Raw genomic sequence first — 24,689 nt, 5'->3', positions numbered from 1 at the left:
GTAGGTGCTGCAGATCCTCATAGAACTGCTCTACTTCAGCTTCTTCAGCATTTGTGGTTGGGGCGTATATTTGGATCACTGTGATGTTAGATGGCTTGCCCTGAATTCGAATTGAGATCATTCTGTCGTTTTTGGGGTTGTATCCAAGCACTGCTTTAGCCACTTTACTATTAATTATGAAGGCTACTCCATTTCTTCTGTGGTCCTCTTGTCCGCAGTAGTAGATCTGGTGGTCATTTGATGTGAAGTGGCCCATTCCAGTCCATTTCAGTCCACTGATGCCCAGAATGTCTATCTTTAATCTTGACATCTCACCAATAACCACATCCAATTTGCCCTGGCTCATAGATCTTACATTCCAGGTTCCGATGGTGTGTTGATCCTTAGAACATCGGATTCGCCGTTCACCACCAGCACCGTCGGCTGCTAGCCGTCCTTTCGGCTTTGAGCTAGCTGCGTCATCACGTCTGGGGCTAGTTGAGCTCATCCTCTGTTCCTGCCCAGTAGCATTTTGACCATCTTCCGACCTGGGGGTCTCATCTTCCGATGGTATACCGACATATCTCTGGTTGTACTGATCCATTTAGTTTTCACGGCAAGAATACTGAGGTGGGTTGCCATTACCTTTCCCAGGGATCGCATTTAGTCTGACCTCTCTGTCATGACCTTCCCGTCTTGGGTGGCCCTTCACGGTTTAGCTCATGGCATCATTGAGGTGCTCAAGCTCCAGCACCACGACAAGGTAACGATCCTTTGCTGAAGCCCCAGGAGTCTACACTGACTCAAAGGCACACAAAAGCAAAATTGCAAAATTTGCAATAATATTTAGGAAACTAATAAGGCATACGTTTTGGGGGGGTTCTTAAAATACAAGCTATATATTTTAAGTGTTCATATGATACCATGTAAAATTCAGTCTGATCAAATTATTGGGACTGAAACTTTTAAGGACCTAATGTCGACAGCCCCAATGGCGTTACTGCCGTTTGTCTTTTTTTATTGAATCCAGACTGCCCACGACAAGTAGAATAAAGATTGATGCTAATTCAGCTGTCTGCCCTGTCTGCTTCCAGAAACAAAAGGCGCTGCTTTGGGGCACTCAGTTCTATTCGGTCAACGTGTTGTTATCAGAACCTGTAAGATGTAATTGAAATCAGTGAGAATACGATCCCCCAATAGCTATCTTCCCCAGATTGGTGCCTCCAGTTGTAGTTCGGACTATTAGCTCCCAGCCGGCAGGTTCATATCTTAACACATCTGGCGGGCATTAGATTGACGAAAGCCTCATTGTTGCTACAATATTCCCGGGTCAGCAACTTTACACTGGGTATTTGACAAACCGGTGAAGGTGGTTGCGCAAAATCACAAACCAATTGGAACGAGCCTTCTAGCGCCAGGTCCATGATATATAGCCCTTCGCTGCGCTTGCGCCGTATAGAAAGCTTACCTCTCTGCTAAAAGGAGAGCTTCTGTTAAGCGAACGCCGTCGGAAATTGATTGGCTAGCTGAATTTGATCTCGAGGAGTTCGTCCTGCCTCCACAAAGTCCCGCCCCATTTCTCGCAGCGTCCCGGTTTTTCTTCTCAGCCCAGGAGCAGGAGGATGTGTGAGTCCTTCTCCGGGGATCACCAGGCGGCGCCACGCGGCCAGGTAGGGTGGATTTTAGCCCGGGCGCTAGGGCAAGGATAGATATAGAGATAGAATCGTATTTTTCAGCGACACAGTCGCAGAACTGGAGTGTAAGATACATTAAAGCAGGTGTGTGTGAGTGAGAGAGATGTGACCTGGCTAGAGATGTTGCCGGGATCGTTCACAACACAGACACACTCCCTTCCCCCCTCCCGCCGCCATTTAACTGCAAGAGAGATGGTGGAGGCAAGTCCGCCTTCTTTCTATGTGATGCACCTAAAACGTGGGAATGAAAAGACAAGGCTGAGGCATTGTCTCAAAGGCTGCTGGATGCTCTACCCTTGACTTTATAGGAGCAGGACGTTAACGAGGAAAGTTTCTCTCTGCGAAAAGCTTAAGTCAGCAGTCCCCAACCGGGTGCTTTCTGGATGTGCTAGGACAGCAAGTCCTAAGTTCCTGAGAATTCTGGGAGTTACCATCCTAGCACATTGGAAGGTTGGCTTATGACTCAACTTTTTTTTAATGAAGGTAATATCTAATAGGGATTTTAAAGCTGTTGACATGGATGCTACTTTACTTTTTGTTGTTCTTACCTTCTTTTCCCCTCTTTCTGGAAAAAGGAAGGAACTTTACAGTATATGATGTCTTCTTGGCCAAAATATCCATATGGGAAAAACAGTGGGCAATCTTTCTGGGATTCAGTAATTTCCTCCTTTTTCCATGAATGTTCTTTTGGAATCTGTCCTGTGAGAGATGCCCTCCTTAAATTGCTGTTTGTATCTTACAAACTGAGTAATATCTATGAAAGATTAAGTTTAACTGAATTAAGGAAGACATGCATAGGTAAGTGTTTTTGTAGATGCTTCCTACAATATTTCTTATAAAATGTACTTGGAGCAGTGACAACCCTTCTCTCCAGAAGCCAGTAGGAGGAGGTTGTCTTGATTTTTAGAGTATGCTTAATGCTGTCTGCTTTAACCAAAAGCATTGCCTTGGTGCGAGTTTGGGAGACATGCTAAGCCTAGCCACAAAATATATTATATTGTATATGTAAAACTGCTTCTCTAATGCCATCTTTCTCTGGAAAGATTTTAGTCAAATTGACTGTGCTTGATCTTTTTTTGTTGTTCCTAATGTTGAACCTAATTTTAAGTAGCATAATCATCTTTGTCCACATAATTCTCTTCCTGCCAATATTTTTTCCTATAGTCTACTTTAGATTGCAGGGTGTAGGACAGACTTGCAGCTCAGCAAGGCACTATGGCTATTGTTGGAGGAGTATAAACAAAACAATACAGAGCTCTCCTTTTATTATGTCCTTTAACATACTGAAGGTTTTATGGTAAATCTTCTTGATATTGTGAGCCACCCAGAGTTGCTTAAGATGAGCAGCCATATGAATCTTTTAATTAAATAAATAATAATTGGAAAATTTCCCCGATTTCATTAGGAAACTTTTTTGTTAAAAATCTGTAATTTTATTTCTTTTTATTGTGCTTGTGGAATTGAATAGCTTTTAAGTTTTATAGTTTTCATCCAGTTTCAGCTGGGGTAAAAATTATTAAAAATTATCATCTTATTGGAGATAGTCAAAGGGCTAAATATACAGATAACCCAACTCTGCTTTATTGTTGATATGTTCTTGCATAATATGTACTGCTGTTATGAATGCCAAAGATACGAGTTTTCAGTAAGATTTTAATACAGTTTTTTGAAGTCATATGACACCCATGAGTTTGTGATCATGTATACATGGTGTAGCTGATTGTCATTCAAGATGAATTAAGTAAATGCATTGTAAAATACGGGGACTGAATATGGAATATTACACTGATTGGGAACACTTTTGTTACTTTTCAGTTTTCTGGATTTCTTTAAATAATCTAATTCAAGTTTTTTTCAAACTTTGTTTCCTAGTTTCCAAAAGAACTTGATGAGGTTCTGTGGGAGACTAAGGGCAAAAAAAAAAAAGTTCACTTGAATGCATCCAATTTTCTATCACTAGAGGTTTCCCTATTGATCAGGGGTTGTAAGAATTTTTTTTAACAGGTTCTGTGTCCTGAAAAGGTTTGAAAGCCCCTGATCCAATTTGTACTTAACTGAAACATTTAAGTTAAAACATTGACTTTCTAAGTATTACTTAAAGTAAATTTGGATCTCAGTGAAACTTAATTCTGTATCAACATATTCCTGGGTTGGTTTGTTCGTTTGTTTGGCGAGTGGTGCTATTTGAAGTAATATGGGACCAGGTTGCTGGTGGGATCACCTCTCCCTGATAATTTCAGCCTATGATATCAGACTGGATAGAGTGGTCATGCTCCCAGTCCCAGTGGTGAAGCTTGGTGGGTCCTAGAAAGTGTGCCTTCTCTGTCATGACTCTTGCTTGTAGAACAGTCCATCAACTTCCAAGATCTGTACAACCTTGATGCTACTGGCCTTCCAGAATGCTGTGACTGGGGGCAAGGTGCTAATGGAAGTCTGGCATGGGTCAACATGTTTCTGATATGTTTTACTGAGATTTTTTAGGAGCATCAACCTGATTTTTGTTTAATCAATTATAAATTTGCTTTATATATAAATATATGTATGTATGTATTTGCTTGCCCCCCAAATTTTGCTTGGTAGATGGGCAGCCATATGAAATTGCTTAATATATTTTAAAAATGGTCTGATTTTGTAAAATAGAGTTGATGGCCTGACCTTGTAAAGTTGATATATGCAGAAAAGTGAAGGTACAGATTTAACTATGAATGAAATGGCTAAAATGTATATGGGAATATATGAATGTGTGTCACCTAGGTTAACTTGTTATACTCACCAAGTGGTGATAATGGAAACATCAGATATGAGTCTTGTAATTAAAGGATGAAATGTACTAGATTACTTGAATGGATGGATGAAAGCAAGACAAGAGTATAGAAGAAGTGGTTGGGTCCTTTGAAGTTTGAAAGAAATGATGAGAATGAATGAGAATGGTGACTCATTGGTGAGTTTCTGGGTAGGAAAAAGGTCTTTCTAGCTATGTGGTTAGAATATAAATTTGTGAACATAGCAATGAATGAATATAAATCTAAAACCATGATTGATTTGATTGTTTATGATGAAAGAGAATGTTTCGCAAACGTGAAAATAGTTGTGTATAAGATCATGCCTTTGCCCATTTTTTTTATAAGGAATTGACAGTTGGGCATGTTAGGAGAAACGTAAAAAGTAAGTTGAATGTAATATTTTAAAAGGGTGCGTGGTAGAAGAAAAAGTGGTAGGATCAAGATTTCTGGCTGCTGAATGACTGTGGCTTGAAAATAAGAGTGAGTGACCAGTATGGAAAGCATATATTGAGGTAGTTTGGACATACTGTATAAAAAGAATGAATGGGGACTGAACCAGAAAAGAAATATATGAAGTAAGAGTAATAATGAGGAAGTAGAAGGCTAAGAAAGTCTTGGTTGCATGGAATTGATTATATCCTTATAGAAAGAGAGTGAGAAATTTATATAACAAAAGGTAGCATATAGAAGTGGTAGAAGCAAGAACAGTTTGTAAGCACAGAAGGTTATGGAGAGGTATAGTGAATGGTGTTGGGGTAAACTAGTTGTTTTTGTTTTAATATAAAAGAGGATTCTGAAGGGAATAGTTGCATTAGTTCTTGATAAATACATATACATTGGAAATTCAATAAATACATATATAAAAATTGTTAGGATATAGGTTCCAGTTATCTATTTATTTATCAAATTTTATCACCACCCATCTCCCCCCAAAAGGGGGACTTTGGGCAGTTTACAATAAAACAAAGTTTAAAATTCAGTACCAATTAAATACAATAAATATATAATAAACAGTAAAAATATAAAACATGATAAAATCCAGATGGCTAAGATTGCAATTCAACCCGTGACTACAACGGGCCCTTCTAGGGCGCAGCCATCCCCAAAGAAGACTGTTCCCCTTCCGGCCCCAGGCATGTTGACAGGAAGGGGAACAGTCTTCTTTGGGGATGGCTAGTGCCCTAGAAGGGCCCGTTGTAGTCACAGGTTGAATTTTTTGGAAGTCCAGGAGCAAGGGGGCCTGTCTCACCTCTGGGGGAAGAGTGTTCCAGAGGGTGGGAGCTATTGCAGAACAGGCTCGTTTCCTGGATCCCGCTAGTTGGAATTCTTTTACAGATGGGGTCCGTAACATGCCCTCTCCGAATGACCAGGTGGAATGGACAACGTGATGGGGAAGAGACGGTCCCTCAGGTAACCTGGCCCCATGCCATGTAGGGCTTTAAGGGTGATAACCAACACCTTGAATTGGACCCGGAAGCAAACTGGCACCCAGTGCAGCTCGCACAGCAAAGGTGTTACATGTGCTCACCTTTGGGCACCTAAAATTGCCTGCACAGCTGCATTCTGGACCAGTTGCAGCTTCTGGATATTCTTCAAGGGTAACCCCATGTAGAGCGCATTACAATAGTCTATATGGGAGATGACATGGGCATGAGTGAAGGGCCTTTCGATCCAGGAAAGGGTGTAACTGGTGCACAACACTAAGTTGAGCAAAGGCCCTCCTGGCCATGACTGCCACCTGCTCTTTGAGCAGGAGTTGTGAGTCCAGGAAGACCCCCAAATTACACACCAGCTCTGTCTGGAGCAGTGCCACCCCATCCAGACCTAAAGATGACAATTTCCCAGATACTGAGGAGCCATTAATCCACAGCTACTCCGTCTTACCAGGGTTCAGCTGAAGCCTATTGTTCCCCATCCAGGCCCCCACAGCCCCCAGGTACCTGGAGAGGGCAGTCACAGCATCACTTACTTCACCCAGAATGGAGTTGTATAATTGGGTATCATCAGCACCGCCCAGTGGTAATGGATGATCTCGCCAAGCGGTTTCATGTAGACATTAAAAAGGAGCGAAGAGAGTACCGAGCCATGCAGCACCCCACAAAGGGTCAGTAGGCTGGATCTCTCGCTCCCTATCAGCACTGATTGGGACCGGCCCTGGAGGAAGGAGGTGAACCAGCGCAAAACTACGCTGCCCACCCCCAACTCCCTGAGTCGTCCCAAAAGGATATCATGGTCAATGGTATTGAAAGCCGCTGAGAAGTCAAGAAGAGCTAGGATGGATGCACTGCCACCATCCCACTCCCACCAAAGATCATCCATAAGTGCGAGCAATGCTGTTTCCATCCCATAACCGGGCCTGAAATCTGACTGAAAGGGGTCTAGATAATCCATTTCATCCAGAATCCTCTGGAGCTGTAACGCCACCACCTTTTCAACCACTTTCCCCAAAAAGGGGAGGTGGGAGAGTGGACTAAAATTGTCCAGTACAGTAGGATCCAGTGATGGCTTCTTGAGGAGGGGGCGCACCAGCGCCTCCTATAAACTGCCAGAAATGCTCCCTCTCTCAAGGATGTGTTTACCATCATCTGGACCCAACCACACATCTCCTCCCGGGCTGCCTTCACTAGCCAGGAGGGACATGGATCTATTTGGCAAGTGGTGGCATTTACAGTCAGGTGGATCCTGTCCACTTCCTTCGTCCCAACAGGATCGAACTGTTCCCAGATAACTGGCTAAGTACATTCCCCGGGCATCTCCACAGACCCTGTCCCACACTTGGAGTCCAATGTGGAGCAGTTCCGAGCTATTTTATTCTGCAGATGCCTAGAAAACTCCTCAGCAAGGCCCTGTAGATGGATTTCTGAATCCCCTTTCCCCAAAAGGGACTGGGTAATCTTAAACAGGGCCACTGGGTGGCATTCTGCGGATGCAATAAGAACGGAGAAATACTGACGTTTCAACGCTCTTACCACCACAAGGTAGGCTTTAATATTGGCTCTAGCTTGTGTTCGGTTGGATTCGGTCTTTGTCTTCCTCCAGTGGCACTCTAGGCGTCTCTTAATCCTCTTCAGAAGCCTCAGCTCCTCTGTAAACCACAGGGAATGTCAGGTTCGATGGGACAAGAGAGGCCGCACAGACACAATCCTGTCCAAGGCCCCAGCAGCCTCCCTATTTTACTTTGAAGATCTTATTGAGAGTTAAATGAGCAATGTACGTATGTCCATATAATATTAGTACTCCATACATTTTGTGTATTAACCAAAAAAAGGCAAAATGTAAACATACACAGTCCTGGACTTTTCTTTCATAATTCTAGTCCTGCTATAGGCACGAAAGCCAGCTGGGTGACCTTGGGCCAGTTGCTCTCTCTCAGCCCAACTTACCTCACAGGGTTGTTGTGGCAAAATAGGAGGAAGGAATATTAGGTATATTCGCCACCTTGAGTTATTTATAAAAATAATAAAAAGGTGGGATAGAAAATAAATAATATCTGGGATTCCTACCAGAACTCTTAACATCCATAAACTTCTGTCTGAATTAAGACATGCTTCTGACTGCTGAAAAATACTAATCTGGTGAAGAAATAGTGTCTTTGTGATTGTAAATGAGACACCTTCAAATACACTTTAGTAGACTTTCTTGAGTCTGACAGAGAATTCAGATGCTTAGATATCCAGACATCAGAATGGCTCCTTCCTTCCTAGCCAGGAAATCCATTAAAACATGACAATTCAATCAGGCCAGAGGACTGGAATGCTCTACTAGTCTGGCAGGAATGGTGTTTTCATTGCTGGCCCACTGAGTGTGGTATTCCCAGTTTTTACATTTTTTTCTTATAGATTTGCCCTATACTTTGTTATGTTTAATTTTTGTTTTTAACTTGAATTCACAAAGAGAGGGTATTATAGACCACTCAGTCAGTTTTTTATTGGAATGGCTTAAAACCTTGCAAATAAATACATGCCCCAATAATTGCTGTAAAATAGTTAGTGGTAGAAATATCAGAAAAGAAGGGACCATGGACTAAATCTTTTAAGTGACGCCCAGCACTTAATATGAGAAGCCGATGTTTTAACTGAATGGAAACCATGACTGTGCACAGCAAGTTCATCTTTCAAGAGAGATCCCAAGTTGGGGTGTAAAACAGGGAGATATATTGGATCCTTTGTTATTCAACTTTTACATTAGTTCTGTAATTGAAACCCTTACTGATACGTTTTTCTACTCTCTTATTTTAGAAGATTTCTTGCTTATGCAGATTATCTCACAATACTTTCAGTTAACTCAGCTGGTTTCAAGAATGGTTTTATGTGCAATTAATATATAGTGCAAGTAAAACTTGTTACTAATTATCAGAAAGTGAAAAATGTAGTCTTTGTAAAGAAATCGAAAACATATAGAGAATACATAAATAGCAGGTGAACACCTAAAAATATTTTGGAGTTATTTTCTAGTTTTTGAACACATAGAAAAGCTGTTGCAAATACTCAGTTGAGATCGCATTACAGGAATTGCTATCCACAATTGGTGGGGGGCGGATTTTCATAGATGGTGGGCAGTTATTCCTATAGCACTTACAGTTTTCAGACCCAAAGTTGCTAAATGCACAGCTGCTAAATGGTGCTTTAGTTTATGCTCTTAAAGATTATAGTCCATTTGAGATTGAAAAGAATTAGACTGAATATACTTAGTTATGTACCTAACTGGCAGTGTAGTGCTACAGAATTGTTTTAGAAGAGGTACTTCTAAATATGTGGAAATGTAAATGCAGCACTTGATTATGATACATTCAAATAGCCATGACAGTTTCTAGGATCATGCTGCTGCACGTGCACACACACGTACACAGATGGACTCTGTTCTGTTAGTGAATGGCTGGACAGAGATTTTGTTATAAATAATACAAAGAAAATATTGTTGCAGTGTGAGGCTGCTGTGAAAAGAGAATGTTCCATGTTGAATATTGATAGAGGGAGAACTGAAAATAAAAGTGTCAGTAACACAGTTTCAAAGCAATTTTTTAAAATATATTTTAATGTGACAAGTCCTTTAAAAAGTTATACTACAGAGGGAGAAAGATTCAGTGGCAATCTATAAATGAATGAATTTCAGACAAATCCAGTAAAATCAACATGTTGATTCCAAGGTTGCATGAATTCTACTTTTATACTTTATAAATCAATATAGCATCTTAAATTTACAAACATTAGACAAAGTTTTTGAATATAAATAATATAAGTTAATATTGGCTGTGATTCAGGGATCATGTTCCATGTTCTCATGCATAATGATTTCACCATTCCCCTCCCTGCAAGTGTTAGAGAGCTCTCTGGAGCCAATGAGATATAAAGCTGCTAACAAGAATGTTTCTGCTTGCTCAAGGTTGGATGCCTTATTATGCTTTACTAAAGTAGAGCAATGATGCAGTTAACAGTTGATAATTCACATGGTATAATTATGAAGATTTTTCTGATTAGAAATGGTGAATTAGTCAAATCACCATTAGGTACAACATGTGCCTTCAGGTTGTTGGTAGAGATTTGTTCTCATCACACTTCTATCATTTCTAGTTTTCTTCCTTATACTTATTCAGTGCCACTTTTTTCCCATTTCACAAAAGAAACACTTTTTATACATGTCCTATATTTTATATGTTTATATTTGTCTTCTTTCAGTCCTTCCAGTAAGACATCTTTCCTTCAGTCATTTTTTTTGGAAATGTAGCATTTTCTTAAGCACACATTTAATAAATTTGCAGATTTCAAAACATGTTTTTGGCAGTGAAAATTATTTTTGAAGTTCTTCAGTTTTTGTGGTAGAAATAATACATTAGCCTCAGAAGCAATCAAAATATTAAAATATTGAAAATTTAATACAAATCTTGAATCTGCCTTTAAATAATTTTCAGCATATGCTGCTGGTTGAATAATACTTTGTTAATTACAGCTTCACTGAGGTATCCCACTTGTAATGTTTATTTTACTTCAAAAATCCTTTTTTGTTCTCCCTCTTTAAAGAGAAGTGTATAGTTAATTATTCCTCTCTTCTTTTTTAGCTTATAAGGGAAGCTAAATGGAGTCTGAACAACTGTTCCATAGAGGTTACTATAGAAATAGCTACAACAGCATAACTAGTGCAAGTAGTGATGAAGAATTGCTAGATGGAGCTGGTGTTATCATGGACTTCCAGACCACTGAAGATGACAATTTATTAGATGGTGACATATGTATTGGTGAGTCTGTACATTACTGCTTTGTGTATTCTTTATTTTATTTATGTCCTCTCACAGGAAGATGGTGGTTTTATGGTAAACTAATGATCTGGCACTGTGATATAACATTTTGTAGAGACAGTAGTGCAGTCAGAGCAGAAATGGATTATTTGTTATAAATGTAATATAATATAAAATGAATAACTGTATTGATATTTCATGGCTGTGACTTTTTTTGTATTTGGAGCTATAGTTTGAGCACATGACATCTAATACCTCTTTCATTTCCTGGTTCTGATATGTACAGTTTTATATGCAACTTCTAAATTGGGAATACTGTGATTAGGGCAAATTATTGTTTGTCACCAACTAGAATTGAAAATGTGGGCTGAATTAGGTCCTTAATTCTGACTTAGAGGCAAATTATGAGTTGTGGTAACTGTAGTTGCTAAATTCAGACATCACAACTGTAGATAAACAAAAACCAAGAAGAATCTGGGAATAGAGTAGAAGTTATTCAAGGCAGGAACTTAAGCTGCACTTTGACAGCAACACTTAGTGTTGTAATGTCTGAACTAGGATATAATGACTGGTTAATTGGGGAATGCGTACCAATTTCCCATGTGCAACCACTTGCTTGTTTTGTGAGTAGCCAGAAATAAGATTTTAAACAATGTGCTTGTGACTTGATAATAAAGAGATATGTTGCATAGGTGCATGCATAGGATGCATGGGTGTTTCCAACTAAATTTCCAACTAAAGTGACTATGCTTTGTTATACATTCGTTTTGAATTAAAGCAACTTACTGGAAATAGCATTCTTTTACTTTCAGAATAAATGCCTAATAATTTCCACACATGGATAGGTTTAAATCCATACCTCTCTGGCCACTTGTGGAAAATTATCATGGTGCATTCAATGTTTCACGGTATTATTGTTAACTGAAATTTACAAAGGGGCCAAAAATGATACGTAAAGGAAATAGATTGATTAGATATCTTGAGTAGGTTAGGCAATAATGCATATTCCCTAAAATAATATATTTAAAGCAGGGTTGGCATTTTGTTTCTTAGATGCAATTATCTTAAAATGATGTAAATTGTCAGATCCCTGCCCCTCCGGATCAAAGGTTTTACAAAACCTCTTATTGGAGCATCTACCATCATTTCCTTCTCCAAGGAATGGACTCCGTGTCTCCAGATGGGAGGGGGTGTGAAGTTGGAGTGTGAAGTGTTTTTTTATGGCTATGGCAGACATCAAGGACACGGGGTTGAGATATGCCAGGAATACCATCTGGATGGGAGGGAGGGTGACATGGTTTCATGGGAAAGGGGACTAACTAAGGGAATGTAGTTTTTAAAGTTAGGTTTGAGCGGGAACTCTTTATTTGCAGCTTGCCTTCTGTACCGTTCATTACGCTTCATTAAAACACTTAAAGGAATCCCAGCTTCCTGATTGTGATTGTGTGAATGCTCGAACGATCAGGTGCTGACATAAATGCTAATTGTTAAAGCTGTGTATTTTGAGTCATATATTGAGACTTTTAATTATATCAATCAGATATAGTAATTTTATATTCTTATTGATAAATCTAATTCAGTCATTGCTTTATTTGGTTTCCATTGCAATATTTGTCTCTTTGTATTTACTATATTAAACTTGGCTGGCTTGGCAGAGTCTGAACTTCGAGCTTATGGAATACATGACAATAAACTTCTGTCTTCTCACAACTTGATCTGAATATTCTTAAATAGGTAGCTATAGAAATGGATTGAGCATCCACACACACATCTACATTTCATCTTAGCTAAACTGTAATACACAAACATAGAGTTGCTTGTTGAGTGGGTAGCCATATAAATTAAACTAATAGACAAATTCTATCTCATTTTTTATTTAGACAAAAATAGACAGGTCTTGCTTCACTGAGCTAGTGAAGAAAAAGGGTATCTTTCCTAAGAAATAATAGCATGTGAATAGTTATGATAGAACTTCTAGAAGGTTGGCAATGAATTATAGAATGAAGAGTTCTAAAGGAAATCTAAACAGAGTGAATCAGGATTGTCTATGCCAATTGCTTTTACAATTAGAAATGCAATCAGAAGATGGTGACACAAAGAGTAGAACTTGTCAGAGGAGATCCATTAGCAGTAGCAAACAAGGCACAAACCTTCTTGTACATTTAAGGAACTAATGTAGAACCCTGAGCTAATAATACATTAAAAAAAACTATTTTAGGATGACAGCATTTTAGAAGAACTGGGAGGAAACAACTCTTCCAAATTTTATTGTTAAAGTTGGCTTTAAATACTTATATAATAATTCTTAAGAATTTTTACCCAAATTCAATGTTCTTGTAAGTAGCTGGCTTTTATTGACCTGAAGGTAATATTAGGTTATTTAACCAAGTTAGTGTTCTTGATATGCTTGTAATATGATAGGGTGGTATTAAGCACTATTTTCAACAAAGCCAACAGGAAAGAAACTTCTAACTTGTTTAAAAATCCCATATCTCAATCTTAGGCAACCTGAGATTTTAAGAAATAGGTTAATGTTGGAGCCAGATCTCTTAAGAGCTGATGACAAAATATTGGGAAAAATGGCTTGGGAGAAAAATAAACAGGACCCACATACCTATTGTAGACTGCTTTATATAGAATATGAGACACTATAAGACATTTCAATCTTGTGGAAGATGAAAAAGCTCTTTTTGCACTATAAATCTTAGTATGCTGCCATGGAGGGTAGCAGCAGTGGGTAACACTGTGCCAAGTAAATTCTTACATGAAAAACTTTCCAGATGTACAAGACAGTTATTTCAGTTTTCCACACTGCAAGATTGGTAAGTACACATTGCAAGTGGCCACCAAACCATTTATTTATCCATTTGCTTGCCATCTCAATCACAAAGCAACTAATAGAAAACAAATTATCTGGGAACAGTTTGATCCTGTTGAGCCTGAAGTGGACAGGATCCTCCAGACTGTAAATGCCACCATGTGTCATCTAGACCCATGCACCTCCTGGCTTGTGAAAGCAGCCCGGGAGGTGACATGTGGTTGGGTCCAGGCGATGGTTAATGCATCTTTGAGGGAGAGAGTGGTTCTGGTTGCCTTTAAAGAGGCACTGGTACACCCCCTCCTCAAAAAGCCATCGCTGGACCCTACTGTTCTGGACAATTTTAGTCCACTCTCCCACCTCCCCTTTTTGGGGAAGTTGGTTGAGAAAGTGGTGGCATTACAACTTCAGAGGATTCTGGATGAAATGGATTATCTAGACCCCTTTCAGTCAGGTTTCAGGCCAGGATATAGGACAGAGACTGCATTGGTCACGCTTATGGATGATCTCTGGCAGGAGTGGGATGGTGGCAGTGCATCCATCCTGGCTCTTTTGGACCTCTCAGTGGCTTTCGATACCATCGACCATGATATCCTTCTGGGAACGCTCAGGGAGTTGGGGATGGGCGGCGTTGTTTTGCGCTGGTTCACCTCCTTCCTCCAGGGCCGGTCCCAATCGGTGCTGATAGGGAGCGAGGGATCCGACCCTCGACCCCTGCTGTGTGGGGTGCCGCAGGGTTCAGTCCTCTCCCCTTCAACATCTACATGAAACCACTGGGTGAGATTATCCATCACCACAGGATGAGGTACCATCAGTATGCTGATGATACTCAGATATATATCTCCATCCCGGGTGAAGTAAGTGATGCGGTAGCTGCCCTCTCTTAGTGCCTGGGGGCTGTGGGGTCTGGATGGGGAACAACCGGCTTCAGCTGAACCCTGGTAAGACAGAGTGGCTGTGGATTGACGGCTCCTCCATATCCATGAAGTTGTCATCTTTAGTTCTGGATGGGGTGGTACTGCCCCATTCAGAACTGGTGTGTAACTTGGGGGTCCTCGACTCACGACTCCTGCTCAAAGAGCAGGTGGCAGTCGTGGCCAGGAGGGCCTTTGCACAACGTCATGTTGTGCGCCAGTTACGCCCTTTCCTGGATCAATATGCCCTCCGGACAGTCACTCATGCCCTGGTCATCTCCCATATAGACTACTGTAATGTGGTCTACATGGGGCTACCCTTGAAGAGTATCCAGAAGCTTCAGTTGGTCCAAAATGCGGCTATGTGAACAGTGATGAGTGCTCCAAGATCAGCACATGTAACACCTTTACTGCATGAGTTGCATTGGGTTCCAGTTTGCTTCCGGGTCCAATTCAAGGTGTTGGTTATCACCTTTAAAGCCCTACATGGCATGGGGCCAGGTTACCTGAGGGACTGTCTCATCCCCATAACATCAACCCGCCCCACCTGATCATGCAGAATGGGCATGTTACGGATCTCGTCTGTAAGAGAATTTCATCTGGCAGGGTCCAGGAGGCGGGCCTTCTCTTCAGTGGCACCCGCCCTTTGGAACATTCTACCCCCCGAGGTGAGGCAGGCCCCTTCACTCCCGACCTTCTGGAAGACCCGGTTCTGCAGCGTGGCCTGGGAAGGGAAGGGCAACAGCTCTTCCCGGGGGTGGCTAGTGACGTAGAGTTCTCCCTACCGAATCGAAATTTCCCATTTGGATTCCATATTTATATTTATTATTTTAGTATTGTAGGTGTTGATTCAGTGATTTTATGATGTTGAGGTTTTAAGGAGAATTTTATTGTAAACCGCCCAGAGTCCCCCTTTTGGGGGGAGATGGGTGTAATAGAAATGTGAATAATAAATAATAAATAAAAAACATCCATATAATAGCCATTTAGTGGCAATATGAAATCAATTCAGTCCTTATCTTAACATACTGCTTTACCTTTTCATTTTTAGACTTTTATATTTTTGAAAAGAAAGACTTCTTAAAAATAAATAACAGATTCATATCCTGAATCCATTTTTTAATATCAGGAGGATTAGTTTATCTGCTTTGCCAAGCACCATGCTCAGTAGAGCCAAAAGTTATTCCATTTAGAATAACAGATTCTATGTTTTAGGACTATTTACATCTTCAACTATTATACTTCTTTCCAAAATTGTATTAGGATATACTGTGATTTGAAACCAAACCAAAGTTATGGCTGGACAAGATCCAATAGATATGAAATTGTATTTTCTGTGAATTAACTTTATTCTTATATCAGAAGACATATGTGTTACATTTCTTAAAACATGGATCCATTGATTTTCTAAGATTGGATATTCCAATTCTGGTTCCACAGTTTAGCTATGTAACTAATGCTAACCTTCATTCTATTTTGTAATTTCATATAAAATAGAGTTGTAGTGAATGTTATTATTGCTAGAAGCAATAATTGTTGATTTCACTTCAGACATTGCCTCTCTTAAGGACCCTAACTTTATAGGTACCTCTGAGGATGCTAAAGTATTTGGACTATACTGTTTTGTCAGTATGCGTTTCAGTTTTTTATATTACCAAGCAAATATAAGTAAATCATTTAGTGCGATCTTTCAAAATCTTTAAAACAACCCTTATAAATCAACTGATTTAAAGTGTTTACCCCTGGTTTGGGCCCAGGCATTCCAGTAGAACATCTTCCCCACTGTATTCAAATTTGGATTATTCCGCAACATCAATCTCTTGTATGATTCTGGAAGTAATAATAATAAGAACAATAATATGTCTAGCAATTTTCAAGGCTGGAAATGAAGATCCCTATTTAATATACTTGGACCCTGAAACTTGCCAAGAGTTTTTAATGTTTAAAACCACTTTGAAGATTGGGCTTCTAGCAATAATAACATTCATTCTTCAGTTGCCAAGAATCCTAAAGTTGAGTCTCTTGGTTATTCACTGTCTTTCAAAGTTTTGTGCTGTGAAAGTGGAAAGCTACCATCCTGATACACATGAGATTCAAAAGCTGAATTCAGCAACTTATTTCCAGGCTGAAAGAAAATGAAAAGCTGATACGCATACAAATTCTCACCAGTTTTCATAAGCTTTAAAACAAAGTTTTACTTCGATTTTTGCATTGATTAGGTGATCACAATGGCATTCTTAATATGAAATGTCTTAAATATCTGTCTCTGTAAACTTTTCTTTCCATTTTTTGAATGTGGGTATAAATTCATTAGTTTAAGCTGTTTTATGATTTGTGTTCTTATACTTTGTAATAGTTTACAGATCTAGATCTGAACATTAAAAAAGCATCAGTTAGAAGAGGCCATATTTATTGGTCTTTTCTTAGAGAAATGAATCTCTAATATTTGGACTGTATAAAGAACAAGCTGAAAGGCAAATATGGCTGCCTTTTCAGCGTTCAAATGTTAATAGTAGCTGGTGTTGCTTGATTTAGCTTGTACTTCCTTAAACCAGTTTATTCTGCTTTACTTCAGGCTTAGTCACCTTCAGACACAGCAGACTTCCTAGATTAAGTCTGCTGTTCCACCTTTAAGCACTCCTAGATTGTAGTCAGTAGCAACCGGGCTGCAATAATTTCCCTTTGATGACATCATCGATTGTGGAAGAACGGAGTTGCTGCAATAAGCCGCACACAGTCCAAATCCTGATTGAATATGGCAACCTCCCAGCCTGCTGCTCTTTTATAAGAAATGCTGTGGCTGTTCTGATCTTAAATCCCTGTCTTTGTCAAGCTCATGGAAGTATCTTCTGATCCTTATTTACCATACGATGGGGGAGGAGACGGCATTCCACTGAGAGAGTTGCATAAAAGAGGTATAGCAAATTTGTGTTGTGATTTAGTTTCTTTTATCTTTTTATCATGTGGCAAGTTGCTTTCAGATTGAGATTTTTTTTTTTTTAATGCTGCATTTTTGGCAAGGCTCTGATTTGTTTCACACTGTATCTAGCTACATGGACTGTACTGCCTTGCCAGCAAGCCAATTTTTTCTTTAAAATAGCAGATTTACTTCAGACCACCAGCAAGCGACTCCATCTTCAGTATCTGGTTTTCTTTTTTAAAAAATACAAGACTCAAGCTTTGCTGTAAGTCATGTAATAAAATAGCCCCATAGTAATGGCTGCCCATAACTAGACTGACCAGAATTAATCAAGGAAGCTATTTCCACTCCTCAGAGAAAGAGAATGCTGTTTGTACTAGGCATTGAAGTCTCTCTGTGTGCTGTATGGCATTAACTCCTTCATGGCATTCTGAATGTTTGGTGCAATATGAATTTACAGCATGATTTAAAACAATCACTTTTTTGTGAAAATAAAAAGATTGTATTGGTTTTATTTGCAGCCCAGGAAGTTTAGATTTAGATTTTATTTTTTAAAAGATACACCATTAGTAAAATTGTATGCTTTAAAAATATTTTTATGCCTTTTCCTATATCAGGTGCTTTGAGGCATTGTTAGAGGATAAGCAGTTTTCAGGTTATGGGGGAAAGGGTGTGTGTAATTGGATGTGCTGATTCAATGCATATGGAGTCTGTCCAGGGGTCTTCAGTAGTTCAAATAGGAGACATGTATTTTTATGATTAATGTGGCTGTTACATCTAAAGGAATGATTGTGACATTGAGTGATTACGTAAAACAGTATACAAGTATGATGGTGGGCAGCTTTTTTTTTTATAATACTGTTTCTTCTCCTTCCAGTTTCAGCATTTATCATAGAAGCAGACAAGAAGCTGCTGTCATAGCTGAAATCTGTGAGCTAGAGGAAAAAGAATTAGTAAAGTAGCACCAGTGAAGCTTTCCATTTTATTTCTATAATATTGGGCTTCCTTGAAACTTTCTCTTCTAAGTGCTTTCTTTTCAGCACCTCTGTGTAAACTAAATTAACTAAAATAAAATCTTACTGGCATTTATTTCAAAAGGTGTGTGGGCTTTTTTTCTGATAACTTTATTCATACATACAATGATTAAAATGTTAGAATAGGGCTAGGAAGTTCCTGGATTAAGTCTACCCTCAGTCTTGGAAACTTGCTGGGTGACTTTGGGACAATCACATTCTCTCAGCCCAGTCTAGCTCATGGGATTATTGTTGAGATACATGAAAGGAGTCCCCAGTATAATCCACCTTGAACTCCTGGAGAAAAGGTGTATTCTGTAAATCTAATGAAACATTAACTGTTGCGCAATTTAATTAGGCCAAGAGTTTGCTTCCTTAGTATTTATTGCAGTTGCCACTTTACACAGTCCTGTCAACTATTCCTTTCTGAAACACCAGAAGCCAGGAATGACACGTCTTAAAAGTAATCAACTTACTGCTAAAATAATCATACTATATTTTTTTACAGTTTCCAAAAGCTTGTTTGGGCTTGTGGCAGATCTTTATTATTTGCTGACTTGGTCTATTTTACTCTTAAAGCTTTATGAATCCCTGGTGATCTTTAAATTATTTTATAGCAGTGTTCAGTTAAAGTAAGCTTTCAATCCTTTGGAGTAAGTCACAGTGAACTTAATTAGGCTTTGTGGGGGAGGAGTAAATCATAGAGCTTGCTTATCCATGGATTCATAGAGCTTGCTTATCCATGGATGTTTAGGGGCAGAAGTTTTGCAGCTTCTGTGATCTAGGGTGTCAAGTATATGTAATGATAAAAAGTCCTGTGTGTTCTGACTTAAATAACCAGAACATAAACACCTACTGTCTAGTGTTCTCTCTGCTAAGAGAGAGTTCTCTGATGCAACCATTGATGCCCTTTACACAGCTGTCCCAGAAAGTGATCTATATGGAGTGAAGCAAATCACAAAACCCATGTAGGAACTTCCAGTTGTTTTCCAGTATTACTGTTGAGGATTTATATTTTAATTTTGTCATAAATTTTAAAATAGAATGCTCAGTAATAAAGCTTTGGTCTGAATGTTGTACTAAGACTGTTTATTCCTTTCATTCATATTTCTTTAAAACTAACATAGGTTATCTTTTTTGTGAGATATTACATTTAATTCTTACATAACTGGGCAAAGTAAACTTCTGTTGAGTTACTGCTAAAGAAATTCATGTGATTGTCATATGGCATTTAAACTAAAAGAGAGGGAGGAGTGCTGCTGATGCTTTGTTATCCATATATTCTGTGTTTTATTGCAGTGTTTGATAGGTGGTTTGATTCTTTTGAATCTGTGAGCATTTGTGGATGTATGTGTTTGATCTGAGTATGCAAATTATTGGGAATGTAATCATGTTTTGCCTGGATAGAGATTCTTCTGTAAGAACTTAAGGATAGCCCTTCTGAATCAGCCAAGGCCCATCTGACACCAGGATTTTGTTTCTCACCATGGCCAATAAGATAGGGGTGTGTGCAATAAGGAGGTGGAGATATACCCTTCTCCTGCAGTTATTCCCCTGCTATTGGTATTTGAAGGCATGCTGCCATATTCCAAGATGCTATTGAGTCTAACCCCATTGGAAAACTACAGACTGGTAGCTCTAATCCTCTTTTCCAGCCTTTCAGGTTAGTGGCTATCACCAGGCCTAGTGGTATTGAATTCTACAAGTTAATTATGTGTTTTGTGAAGAAGTTTCTCCTATTATCTGTTTGAAATCTCTAAGCATCTTAAAATGCTTGAACCTTGATCCTAGTATTTTGAAAGAGGGAGAAAAACTTCCTGTTCACCTTTTCCTTGCCATGCATGATTTTATACAGCTAGGTTGCTTTTTTTTAAATAACTTCTGTCAATTAATCACTATTTGTCACTGCTGACCCCACATACTTTCTTCATCTTATCAATAGCATACAAGTGAGTCCAAATCATCAGTTGAACGAATATAGTTATATAAGATCATGAAATCCTAAAACAGTTTTATTTTCTGTTGTACTCACATTGGAGCTACTGATTCCATTTCTCCTGTTTTAAATGCAGTGTTAGGTCTTTTTGATTTGGAGTAAATGACTTTTCAAAAACCTCTAAGCTCTTAAATATTGCAAAAATACTGTAATAAATTATTAAATATAAATACTCTGTTGAATGCTTGATACTAGGTTCCCCAAACTTCCTTTTGTTCTCCTTTCTTTCTTATATCATAATATAAGAAAGAATCTATTCTTTCCTTCTGACATTCTACAGTTACTTTAAAATCTAATAATTTGCGTAGAGCAAAATAAAATGGAAGTGTATTTGTTCATAAAAACCCCATGCAGCTGGTTTTTAAAACAGAAATGTTCATTATCCATAGGATTACGGGAGATTCAACCCTGTAGTCTTACCTATTCCTGAGTCATTTGTACATTAAAAATGCTTTCTGCAGTCAGGATAATCTGCAGGTTAAAATTTATGTACTAGTTTTATAATGCCTAGTAGACAAAAATGTTCCAAAGAGACTTCATTGAAAATTGTTGGGGGGGGGGGAGCCATTCCTTATCTCTTATTGAAACTGACTTGTTTGTATGTATTGTACATTTACTCTATCAGTAACTTCCTCATTTATAAATTACGCAGCATGATTGTGTTGTTGGGTAAGTTAATAATCTAAAATATTTGTTTGATCAAAATTACATAGAATGAGTTCATTGGTTACAGCCAGAAAAAAATGCAAAGCCACTAGGGTATAAGGCATGTTTATACATGAGACAATTAATATCACTATGGAGATTGCTGCTTTTTTTGGTTGCATTATTATGTTTTCTGTAGAAATTCAGTTGATTGATTGATTGATTGATTGATTCATTCATTCATTCATTCATTCATTCATTCATTCATTTAAGGAACTTATATGGCCACCCATCATATACACAATAATCCTAGGTGGTTCACAATAACAGCCAATCAAAACATAACGAAAAAACAACAATCCTGTACCTTGTAAATACCCACAATTTTATTCCAAGTTCTCCCATTTAAGCAAAAGATGCATTAAATCTTTCCAATATCTTTTTCTGCTGATAGAACAACATAAGATGTTTTATAGGTCTGAGTTTTGAGGTCCTATATCTATAGGATCTATATTATAGTAGAAAATGTATCTTAATGAATGCAGAATGAACTCAGTTGGAAAACAGAAATATATAGAAGGGAAAAGTGGTTTGTGTGTCTTTGTGTTTGTACAGATGCTAGGCAGCATCACAGTGGTATGTTATACTTTCTTAAATGTATTTATTTACATATTTTTCTCTGCTGCCTCTTCTTGTAACACTAGGCAGCTTTCAATATATGAAGAAAAAACACCCATAAAATCACTATAAGTATAATCCACAATAAATGAAACCATAAATACTATTAAGAAAATGTGAAAGAAAAGTATTAGTTCTGGAAAAATAAGAACTCATCTAGTTGATCACGTTAATATTATAATTATAGTAACTGGGGGGGAAAAACAAGCAGAATTCTTACAACACTGTCTATAGAAAAATACATTTGAAGACAATAGGACACAGCCACAACATGCTTGAATAATATCATTGATGTCAACCCATTCAGCAAGTAGTTCTCACCCTATTGAGACTCCTCTGGTAAGTTCCAGCTAAGAAAACCCCGCAGCCCCAATTTTAAGAAAACCTCAGAGCTAAAAGTAAGAGTAACTGGAGTTCTGGATGCCAGGCAAATAAGATAGCAAAACTATGGAATAGTTTTAGATAAGAATCATTCCATTATCTGCAGAGAAATTTAACAACTTATTAAAAAAAACAGAGTGGCAGAGTGTTTATGTGTGTGAATGCAGGTATGTGAGTATATATACACACTTAAATATATAAAAAGAAATATGGATTTGTTAAGCATGGGGCACAAAAAATATCAGTATACAGTATTCAAAAGATAGAGTCACAGATTTACAATCTTGAATTACAGCCGTATGTTCTGTTTATGAGCTGGCTCTTTAATGATACAGTGGAAAGACTGAAGACTATTTTATGAGATCAAGGTTTTTAAAGCATTTTCCCCTTTTAATTAAGCAAAACAGAAAAAAAATGAAAGAAAAAGAAAACAAAATGACAACAATAAATTATGTATATGCATATAAAGGCTTCTCATACATATATATATATGTATGTATGTATGTATACAAAGTTCTACACAACAGTTAAAGTGAATAATGACCATCTTTTATCATCCAAACATAATTTACATCTGTGAGCAACTAGGACCTTCACTGAGTAATTGAGGCCATAAATTTATCTTTCCAATGTTAAAGTTCAAGTCTTTTAGTGACAGAAGGGTGCGGCAATTTCACTGTCAGGTAATCAATTCCCATGAAATAGGTACGTAGTTCAAAAGAAGATGGACACCCAAAAATGGTAAATCCTGTCTTAAAGTCTAATAATATGTCTAATTACTTTCCTTAAATATAACTAGGACATAACAAAAACAAATGCTTTAATGAAGTGTTTTTATTCTCATTGTGTCTTCAAGAATACAATAATTTATTTATTCCTTTTCTGTTCTAAAAGCAATGTGGTCCAGTAAGTCTGAAACATTATTTTTGGTTGAATAAGCCATCATCTAAGATCTCCTAACATTTTTGATACAGATGTTAAGACAGTTTCCCATAGACAGAATAGAGCTCTCTAATTCCTTGTTCCATTTATTCTTTAAAATCTGTATATAAAATAGATTTTTTAATAACAAGAATTTGTAAAGACTAATTGTGGGCTTTTTTCGTCATCCCATTGACAATTTCTGTACATAGGACTTTCACCTGGTCCTAAAGGCTCCAGTGTGCCACTGTTTCAAACCTTCTATTTGATGGTTTCTAGGGTTTTGTTCCCCCCGCCCCCAGAATGTAAGCTTCTTCTTTATTATAACTTCAGACAGAATTTGTCTTACTGGCCAAGGAGTTTTACCAGGTCCCATGGCCCCACATATAGATTCCATATTTATGCTTCAGGTAAATTTTACTTTTCATAACGTCTCTACAGTAATTTGCCAGGTAGAGCTGAGCCTACATAGCTCACTGCTTCATAATCCAGTTGCTGCTGCCCTGATGGATCTGCCTGAAGCCACCTTAATATCCTTTTTCATCAAGGTTCCACTTAGTGGCATGTGCAGGGAGGCAATATGTTTCTCAGCCTCTTCCTCTGTGAACACTGCAAGCTTAATTAACAGGTTCAGGCTGATGGCTTCAGGCAGATGAGTTCTACAGCAAGTAATATCATTGATGTCAGCCCATTCAGCAAGTAGTTCTTGGAGAATTAGAGATCTCTATTCTGTCTATGGGAAACTGTCTTAACAACTGTATCAAAAATGTTAGGAGATCTTAGATGATGGCTTATTCAACCAAAAATAATGTTTCAGACTTACTGGATCCCATTGCTTTTAGAACAGAAAAGGAATGAATCTCACCCTATTGAGACTCCTCTGGTAAGTTCCAGCTAAGAAAACCCTGCAGCCACAATTGAAAAATTAAACATTAGGATTACCATTACATTTTTTTTTCTACCATAGATGGAAGATACCTGATCCTGGTAAGATTTTTTGTTGACCAGGGAATCATTTTCTAATACTCCTTGCATATACACTGTTATCTTTACGTTTATGGAGCTCTGGTTAACAGCTTTTCTGATCTCAGACTGCTTAGAGGAGACAGAACATTCACTGGTCCTGTCTATCAGCACAAAAGACCAACTGAGGATGCCCTCTGTTCATTGAAAGGTATATTGGAAGGAACCTGGTTCCTTTCCAGTTTTATGATCACAACTATATGTATGTAGGCTGAGAAAATATTTGTCTCCCCTAAAGTCACTCAGTGAGCTTCAAGACAAATTGGGGATTTGAATCTTGGCCTCGGTGATCCTAATCCAGCCCTGTTAACCACTACATCTCTCTGGTTCATGCTGTTATCAGTAAGCTGTTTCACCTGAAGAACAGTTGAGAAACAATGGGGTGGTTGTTCCTTTGTATTTATTGGAAAAAGTCCAAATATAAGAAAATAAGTAATTTGTAGCCATCAGAAGGAGAAATAAAGCAGTTCCATATTGGAATTTGTTTGTAATAATGTATTATCTATTTATAATAAATAGATTTGATTTCTGGGACATTAAAATGTTAGATCACATGTGCTTAAATGAATTTATCTGATTTATGAATTTTTATCAAGAAGATTTTTTTTCTATGTCAAAAAGGAAATTACTTTAGCAGAAATTAGTTTTGAATGGTGTTGGAACTGAGTCATGGTGCTAAAATTAGGAATTTA

The 24,689-nt window shown here is 38.1% G+C and overlaps 1 protein-coding gene across 4 annotated transcripts in view; it reads left to right on the top strand.

Moving 5' to 3' along the window:
* The first annotated feature begins 1,558 nt into the window (after positions 1-1,558).
* The window catches only part of CLCN3 (chloride voltage-gated channel 3), a 49,610-nt gene continuing 26,479 nt past the window's right edge, over positions 1,559-24,689 (top strand). The window contains exons 1-2 of one of the 4 annotated variants that reach the window (XM_063310516.1): positions 1,559-1,649; positions 10,512-10,688. In XM_063310516.1, the coding sequence (XP_063166586.1) occupies positions 10,529-10,688 (160 nt within the window). In that variant the 5' untranslated portion in view covers positions 1,559-1,649; positions 10,512-10,528. Of the gene's footprint in view, positions 1,650-10,511; positions 10,689-17,132; positions 17,336-24,689 lie in introns of those variants that run through there. The other 3 variants (XM_063310518.1, XM_063310517.1, XM_063310519.1) reach the window with 3 other exon arrangements.

The sequence above is a fragment of the Candoia aspera genome, chromosome 8 (assembly GCF_035149785.1).
Source record: "Candoia aspera isolate rCanAsp1 chromosome 8, rCanAsp1.hap2, whole genome shotgun sequence".
Lineage (NCBI taxonomy): Eukaryota > Metazoa > Chordata > Lepidosauria > Squamata > Boidae > Candoia > Candoia aspera.
This window is presented reverse-complemented; position numbering and strand designations above follow the sequence as displayed.